Source organism: Salvelinus fontinalis, chromosome 3 (genome assembly GCF_029448725.1).
Source record: "Salvelinus fontinalis isolate EN_2023a chromosome 3, ASM2944872v1, whole genome shotgun sequence".
Classification (NCBI taxonomy): Eukaryota; Metazoa; Chordata; class Actinopteri; order Salmoniformes; family Salmonidae; genus Salvelinus; species Salvelinus fontinalis.
This window is the reverse complement of record NC_074667.1, coordinates 16229617-16239052: the sequence shown is the minus strand read 5'-3', so window position 1 is coordinate 16239052 and position 9436 is coordinate 16229617. Positions and strand designations below refer to the sequence as shown.

The 9436-nt window shown below is 43.4% G+C and overlaps 1 protein-coding gene across 2 annotated transcripts in view; it reads right to left on the bottom strand.

Annotated features, from left to right (window-relative positions):
* Positions 1 to 3135: 3135 nt before the first annotated feature.
* Positions 3136 to 9436, bottom strand: part of mmp24 (matrix metallopeptidase 24) — a 98696-nt gene continuing 92395 nt past the window's right edge. For both annotated transcript variants that reach the window (XM_055907661.1, XM_055907653.1), the window contains exon 9: positions 3136 to 6201. In XM_055907661.1, coding sequence (XP_055763636.1) covers positions 5864 to 6201 — 338 coding nt within the window. In that variant the 3' untranslated portion in view covers positions 3136 to 5863. The remainder of the gene's footprint in view (positions 6202 to 9436) is intronic.

Sequence of the window (9436 nt, the reverse complement as noted above, 5' to 3'; positions counted from 1 at the left end):
GAGAGAAAGTGATTTGGCACTTTGTCAACGCAGCCATATCTGCAGTATATAAGCTCTCCCCAACTTAGTTACGAATAAAACCATAGATGTAATTGCTTTGTTAGTAGTACTACATTATGACAAGGAGTGAGCAGTGTTATAGAAGTAACATCAGTGTGCACATCTGAGATTAAAAAATGTGGATAATGAGAAAATATTTGTAAAATCTATGCAGTTACTTTCAATGTCATTTCATAGTACATGTTATCAGAATTCTGATAAGGATTCCAGTGGCAACGAAAACCCATAAGGCAAACATGTAAAAACAAAAGAGAAAGTAATCTTCCTGAAAACTGTCAGATTTTCAAATTCTCACCATAATAAGTCCACTTCAGATAGCTTTATACAAAACATCAGGCCATTTAACTATTCAACTCCACTTATCAACAATAATTGTGTAATTTTCAAATGTTTACATGGCGTTTGAGTCTCTCTCTCTGTGTGTGTGTGTGAGAGACGGGGAGAGAGGGACACTAAACTGAGAAGAATCTCGCAGGAGTTACCATGACGTAGCAACATCGCAGATAAACTAAGAAAAGTACTTCATAGGCATGATTAAAAAAAATCATGTAAAATTATTAGGAAAAGGAGGGCCTCCCGGCCGCGACCGGGAGGTCCGTGGGTCGACGCACAATTGGCCTAGCGTCGTCCGGGTTAGGGAGGGTTTGGCCGGTAGGGATATCCTTGTCTCATCGCGCACCAGCGACTCCAGTGGCGGGCCGGGCGCAGTACGCGCTAACCAAGGGAGCAGGTGCACGGTGTTTCCTCCGACACATTGGTGAGGCTGGCTTCCGGGTTGGAGGCGTGCTGTGTGTTAAGAAGCAGTGCGTCTTGGTTGGGTTGTGTTTCGGAGGACGCATGGCTTTCAACCTTCGTCTCTCCTGAGCCCGTACGGGAGTTGTAGGGATGAGACAAGATAGTAATTACTAGCAATTGGATACCACGAAAATTGGGGAGAAAAGGGGGTAAAAATTAAAATAAAAAAAATGTAAAAAATATTAGGAAAAAAACATTAACAGCTTAAATATATTATACTTAAGATTGTAACAACACTTTGCCAGTGATTATCACACTATAAAGACCCATTAGAAGTGGAAGTTCCACTGTGGTTGCAGGTAGCCTAGCAGTTAGAGAGGCGAGCCAGCAACAGGAGGGTTGACATTTGGAATCTTGGGTCCGACGGAAAAAATCTGTTGTGAAGTGTGCAGGGAACCAGAGGGTTGCTGGTATCAAATCCTAGATGCCATTGGCTTACGTCATGTCCTTATGCAAGGCACTTAATCCCTCACAACAACAGCTCCCTGGGCCCCCAGTGTGGCAGCCCCACCGCACCTCTCCAAAACCTTTATGTGTGTCTTTCGGTTGTGTTGGGGTAAGTCAAATTCTGGTTGGACATTGTGTGCAATTGACCAATAAAGTGATCTTAATCTCTTAATAAGATATCTTAATCTTGTAGCCTGTCAAGGTATCCCATTCTACAGCCCATATGTTTTTTGCATTTGCAAATATAAGGAATACTGTATGTTAAAAGGAAAGTCTAGATTTGGTCATTTTGTCATTGCCATACGTTATCAAGTACACTGAACAAAAATACAAATGCAACATGTAAAGTGTTGGTCCCTTGTTTCATGAGCTGAAATAAAAGCGCACAGACATTTTCCATACTCACAAATAGCTTATTTCTCTCATTGTGTGCACAAATTTGTTTACATCCATATTAGTGAGCATTTCTTCTTTGCCAAGATAATCCATCCACCTGACAGGTGTGGCATATCAAGAAGCCGATTAATGTATGATCATTACACAGGTGCACCTTGTGCCGGTGACAAATGGCCACTCTAAAATGCAATTGTCACACAACACAATGCCACATATGTCTCAAGTTTTGAGGGAGTGTGCAATTGGCATGCTGACTGCAGGAATGTCCACCAGAGCTGTTGCCAGAGAATTGAATGTGCTTCTCTATTATAAGCCTGTAGAGAAATGTTTTAGAGAATTTGGCAGTATGTCCAACCAGCCTCACAACCGCAGACCACGTGTATGGTGTTGTGTGGGCGAGCGGTTTGCTGATATCAATGTTGTGAACAGAATGGTGGGGCTATGGTATTGTGGCAAAAAAGGGGGCCGAGTGATAAATGGTGGATATTTGAGGGTAGAACTAATAAACGGGCTCTGCCCTCTCACTAAGGGGTGGCCAGATGGTGAACTACAAAGCACAAAATGGACGACCGCAGAAGCAAGGGGAAGGCTCACAAGGTTGGGCCGACCAACATATATAAGGGGTAAAGCCACGCCAGGAAGAGGGGAAGAGCAAGGAGCTGTGAACCATTGAAAAGAGAGAGTGATAATATATCGGCTGGATTTACCGTGTATGATCTGGACTGTTTGGACTTACCTGTTGGCTGTTTGGACCCTGATCTACTGAGAAGCCAATTTCTGTACCGAACCCTGCTATCCTCGATCACGCCTGCGGCCTGGTCGGTCCAGGCCGGAGAAACAAACATTGATTTTGTGTCGGTCTCACGCTTAATTTGTGTACTAACACTCCTAACCTTGAAGAGGATTGTCACAGTATGGGCAGGCATAAGTTACGGACAACAAACACATAAAAAAAAATTCTATGGCAATTTGAACGCACAGAGATACCATGACGAGATCCTGAAGCCCATTGTGGTGTCATTCATCCGCCGCCATCACCTCATGATAATGCACGGCTCCATGTCGCAAGGATCTGTACACAATTCCTGGAAGCTGAAAATGTCCCAGTTCTTCCATGGCCTGCCAATAACTTTGCACAGCTATTGAAGAGGAGTGGGACAACATTCCACAGGCCACAATCAACAGCCTGATCAACTCTATGCGAAGGACATGTGTCGCGATGCTTGAGGCATATGGTTGTCACACCAAATACTTACTGGTTTTCTGATCCACGCCCCTATCTAGTGTATTCCCAGTCATATGACATCCATAGATTAGGGCATAATTTGTTAATTTCAATTGACTGATTTCCTTATATGAACTGTAACTCAGTAAAATCTTTGAAATTGTTCCATGTTGCGTTTATCTTTTTGTTCAGTATAAATGAGACAAGTCACGTCATGTTTCATCATTTAAATAAGCAAAACCTTTTAACAACAGCGAACAATTTGACAGATTGTCAATGCAATGACAAAATGACAAAATCAAGTCTCCTTTCAACAGATTCCTCATATTTGTGATTGCAAAAAATGTATATTCATTTTTAGGCTAGCTCGATAGGATACATACAACCAGAGTGGGATATTCGCTAATAATAATACATCATTTCAACAGCAAATAAAGCAAATAAAAAAAACTTTTAAAAGTCAATAAAAAAATCTAAAGACTACATGTTTGATGTGTGGTACCAAACCCCATTGGGGTCAGAATTAAGTCGGAAAATACAGTATCAAGGACTACACAGATCTTAATCCTGGATCTTAATTTGAGACAGTTTGCTACAGCAGGAAAAGAATCCTGAAGCAATGGGAAATATGAATTATGTGGATTATAATTAACGGATATTTTTGTAGATGTTTCTGGAAATTACAAACTTTAGAGGCGTTTTTAAAACCTAAAATAAACAAAGTTTGCATTCCCTACTGTACAGGAAAATTCTCTGCAACAAAAGATCAGATTTAAGATCCTACAGCTGTATCTGGTTTCAGTCTTGGCAACTGCATTGACATTATTATCTGGGTGAGATGAATACATGATAATTCTCTACTGTAGCAAAAGCAGTGAATAGAAATACAGGGAAATGAATGGAACGTATGAAATAACTTTGCTTTTATCATGGGTCATCTGTGTATTTGTTTTTATCAGGGTAAGAAACAGCTGAACTCAGGAAATCCTGCCCTGCCCTACAGAGATAGACAAAGTATGGTAATTACTCCAGTGTACCCAATGCACCCCAGTGCAGAAAGACTCTACCTGGATCTTTCTTTTAAACATCACTTTCCCATTGAACATCTTTCCTATTGAAAGCGAGGTTAAAAACAAAACTGTAAATTAGATCATGAGGACAGCATTTCAATGAAATGTAGGGTGTTAGATACAGTGCCCTCCGTAATGATTGGGACAGTGAAGCATTTTTAACATTTTTGTCTCTATACTCCAAAAGTTTGGATTTGAAATCAAACAATGACTATGAGGTTAAAGTGCAGACTGTCATCTTTAATTTGAGGGTATGAATCGTGAATAATGAAAAGTGAGAAAGTTACAGATACACAAATATCATACCCCCAAGACATGCTAACCTCTCACCATTAGAATAACAGGGGGGTTAGCATTTTTTTAGGGAGGGTATGATATTTGTGCGTTGTAACTTTCTAGAAACATATTCTATTCTTATTTACAATAAAACTAACTCCAAAATGACACAATAGAGTATTTACCATTTATTTCTATTGGGAACAAAATAATCTGAAACACAACCAAAAGAAACAGCAAATGCATCCAACAAATGTGTAGAGTCACAAGCCATTGCAGTGTTATGAATATGGGACCAAATACTTAACTTTTTACTACTTTAATACACATGAATTTGTCCCAATACTTTTGGTGCCCTAAAATGGGGGCAATACGTACAAAAAGTGCTGTAAGTTCTTAACCGTTCACCTGATATGATTGAAAATACCCTCAAATTAAAGCGGTCAGTCTGCACTTTAACCTCAGTCATTGTTTGATTTCAAATCCAAACTTTTGGAGTATAGAGGAGACAAAAGAAGAAAAAATGCTTCACTCTCCCAATCATTACGGAGGGCACTGTATACAAAGAGAGAGCGACACAGTTGGAGGAAGAGAGAAATAAGGAGGAATGAAGAGGGGTATGGAGTTGAATTCAGGCTGCCTCAACAGCAGTTCATTGTGCCTAGTCAATGTTGGTCTGACGTGCTTAGCCTATTGAAACGGGCATAGGTACTCCTCTACGCCTTGGGGCATGTAAAAAAGAAAAGAAAAACTAAGTATAATTCTAAGAAAGATAACTGTGACCAATGTCTTTAAATGCTAACTCGCTCTCCCCTACGCCCCTTGGTCCAGACAGAGGAGCAGGGAGTCTGTGCTGGGGGATGTTGGTATAGCGGTGGTCCTTCAACAGACATACTTGTAGTCTCAGTCCTCTAGCTTAGGTGAGTCCATCGCTAGAGGCAGAGGTCTGGGTATGAAGACATTTATCATTTGCGATGTACAAAGTTTCTTCTCTTGATAACTCAAAGCTCTCTAACAGAAAAGATTAAATGATCCACAGATATCCTTGGTATTCTTTTCTATGGCCTTTCTAATACATTTTTTGTTCAAGTTTAATTTTTTTCTTTAAATATCTTGTTTGACTTGATAATACTTGAAGTTCATGTACAAGTTGATACTGGACTCAGACAGATTACTGGTACCTGGCTATGTGAGGGTAGGCTCCCCCTCTCTCTCCCCCTGAGAAAAAAGTGTATAGGAGTCCCATCGAGGTAAAGTATGTGTGACAACCCCCACTGAAACAGCCAGATAAGAATGGACAACAGATAGACGAGGCGCAAAAGGCAGAGAAATCTGATTTGCTGTGCTCTGTCCTTACCCTCAAAGCCTCCCAGCGTCCTATGCATCGCCTCATGCTAATATTCAACATACTCAATTTTGGCGATGTTCATCTAGAGGTCCTTGACAGGGGATGAAAGGGAGTAACTTAATCCCCCTCCTTCCCTTCTCGCAAAGGGTTTGTGCAAGACAGGCACTGGTCACATGGTGCTCAGAGTTTTTGTAGCCCTCTCAGAGCAGTTTCGTATCATAAGCGGCGGCGCGCTGCCTAAGCCTGTCATACCCACTCCTGGACAGGATGTTTGTAGTAGGTGACGTTCTGTTGCACCCCTTTGTTTTTGAACTGGAAGATGGTGTAGACCAGGACCAGGATGCACAGCGACAGGATGCAGGGAATCACCACAGCGATGGCGTTGACAGTGCTGTGCACGTCATTGATGGTCACCATGATGTCCACATCATCGTGGGGAAGCTGCCGGTCCTTGTTCTTCTCCATGTCTGATTGGTGGCAGCCCATCCAGTCATTGACAATAGACTTGGGGTAGCCGGGCTCAACGGTCAGCTTCTGGTTGTCAAACTTCCAGTAGTCCTTCCCTTTGTAGAAATAGGTATAAACTAAAGAGGGGAAAAGAGAGCAAAAGTACAAATTCATTTGTATCTAACAGATTGACTTGTACAGTTTGCAAATCTAACACCTCAAACATTTTGCCTGACAACTCATCCTGAATTTAACTCTGCTGCTCTATCACTCACGCCATACATTCTCCACACATTCCATTGTGGAGAAGAAACGCTAGTGGGCGTGGCGTTTGGCCAGGAGCGATGTGGATTGGTAATCAGGCTACTCAAACATTCCCCTGTGCAAATAAATACTGTACCTGATTATCTACCATTTGTCATATCATAATGGTATGCTATCAAAGCTCTACAACCGAAAATGCAGTCTCCAAACCATAACTTTCTAAATGCCCTGTTTGTTTTGGAGGGGTAGTTCTCTGTACTATGCAATGCCTGGGAGAAAAGGCACACTGATTGAGAATGTGTGGCAATCAGAGGACGACAGAAACCCTGGAGGCTACTGATTGATGAAGTACTCCCTTCTGCTGCCGTCCAAAACAGCACCTCCAGATCCCTTAAGAAAATGGCTGAGCTACAGGCTAGTGGACGGACTAGCCAAATGGACCATGCCACCCCCTCTGATTTCCACCTCTCATGTTCTCAAGTCCTCTGTGGAATGTGTTTCAGGAGGTTGTGACATGACTCGCAAAAAGTGATGATAGTTCCTTCCAGAGGAAGTCTCCCGGGAGGTGCCGAGGCAGTGCAGCGTTTTTTCACTAGAGCAGCACAAATGAGTGGCGGGGCTGAGGCCCCTGGCTGGGTAAACCCTCTGACCCTGACACCGCCAATTCCACTACACTCATGGCACAAACAGTCCTCGGACACAGACGGCCAACAGTTCAGCGACAGCCCTCTGGCCAGAAGGGCCACTTATCTGATGTTGACATGGCTCTCACTGATGGGTTAATATTAGCCGACAGCATCTCAGAGAACGGTGAGCAATTCTGACTCACACAAGCTGCTGAGACTTCATAAATACACACTAAAAACAAATGGCTCTATAAAGTTCCAAATAAGGGTGCTTTGGCTTGAAACCATAGGGACCCCCTTTTTGGTGCTATATGGAGCCTTTTTTGAAGGTTCTATAAAGAACCATGCTCATAAGGTTCTAAATGGAACATGTATGTTGCTATAAAAGAACCCATTCATTAATTTCTATATGGCACCAAAAAAGGGTTCCGCTATGGTTACAACCCTTTTTGGGGCTATATAGAACCCTTTTGATGGTTCCTTATAAAACCTTTATGGAGAATGGTTCTATAAAGAACCTTTCTCAATCTCAAAGGCTCTTTGTAGAACCAAACATGTTTTTATTTTGGTTTAATAGCCAAATTATATTGTTAAAATACCATTGCTTTTATTATTGTGCTTATTAACAAGTTGAATCAGGTGTGCTAGCTCTGGGAACGGCTTGGGATCCCCGAGGAGAGAATTGAAAACTACTGAGTCAACAGTTCTCAATTGACACAAGGACATACATGAGTCTTTCACAAGACACTGTCACTGGCCATAGTTATAACATGTACTAGCATAACACAACAGATTAAATAAACTGTAATGACACTCACTCACGGTAGCACAAAAAGAGCTGTGAACAAACCATGCCCCAAAATATTCTAATGAGCTGCCGCCTCTACATTTTAATTATCACTAAAAGAGGAAAGATTCCTTTGTTTCAGTAAGGTTCCACATAGAACCATCACCCTTCCCAAAGAGCCCTTGAGGAACCCTAATGTTTTAGTGTGTACATGATGAACTTCAGCTATTTTCTGCTGTGTTACGAATGTGTTGTCAACACATTTTAAGCTCGATCTCATATAATATTTACCTTGTGCTTGATGAATATTCTGTATACATATTTAGTAGGCTGACTATACATTGGTACTTTACTCCAGAGGTAGTCAGGGACTGTCACGCCCTGGCCTTAGTATTCTTTGTTTTCTTTATTATTTTAGTTAGGTCAGGGTGTGACATGGGGAATGTTTGTGTTTTGGGTGGTTATATGGTAAAGGGGGTGTTGGGTGTAGTGTATGGGTTTGTGTTGAGTGAAGGTGTCTAGCTGTGTCTATGGTTGAGTGTAGGTTCTAGGAAAGTCTATGGTTGCCTGAATTGGGTCTCAATTAGAGACAGCTGGTTATTGTTGTCTCTGATTGGGAGACATATTTAAGGCAACCATAGGCTTTAGCTGTTTGTGGGGAATTGTCTATGTCTAAGTGTTTAGTGTCAGCACTTATGTTTTGTATAGCTTCACGGTCGTCTGTTTTGTTGTTTTGTATAGTGTTCGTTTCGTTTTTCGTCTTCTTCCTTTAAATAAAGAAGATGTACTTTCCACGCACTGCGCCTTGGTCCTCAGTCTATCCAGAAGACGATCGTGACAGAATTCCCCACCACCAAAGGATCAAGCAGCGGTGTAAGGGGAGAGAGAGACAGCGCACGAAGGAGGAATGGACATGGGAGGATGTGTTGAACGGCAAGGGTTGCTACACATGGGAGGAGATCCTGGCTGGAAAGGATCGCCTCTCATGGGAACAGCTGGAGTCAGCTCGGAGAGTGGAGGAAACCGGAGAGAGGAACCGGCGTTATGAGGGGACGTGTCTAGCACGGAAGCCTGTGAGTAAACCCTAAAAATTTCTTGGGGGGGGGGGGCTAGAAGGGAGAGTGGCGAAGTCAGGTAGGAGACCTGCGCCCACTCCCTGTACTTACCGTGGAGAGCGAGAGTACGGGCAGACACCGTGTTACGCAGTAGAGCGCATGGTGTCTCCTGTACGTGTGCATAGCCCGGTGCGGGTTATTCCACCTCTCCGCACTGGTCGGGCAACGGGGAGCATTCAACCAGGTAAGGTTGGGCAGGCTCAATGCTCAAGGGAGCCAGTACGCCTACACGGTCCGGTATTTCCGGCGCCACCTTCCTGTCCCAGCCCAGTACCACCAGTGCCTACACCACGCACCAGGCTTCCAGTGCGTTTTCAGAGCCCTGTTCCTCCTCCACGCACTCTCCCTATGGTGCGTGTCTCCAGCCCAGTGCCTCCAGTTCCGGCACCACGCACTAAGCCACCTGTGCGTCTCCAGAGCCCTGTACGCACTGTTCCTTCTCCCCGCACTCGCCCTGAGATGCGTGTCCCCAGCCCGGTACGACCAGTTCCGGCACCACGCACTAGGCCTAATGTGCGTCCCCAGGGTCCAGTATGCCCTGTTCCTTCTCCCCGCACTAGCTTGAGGGTGCGTGTCCTTA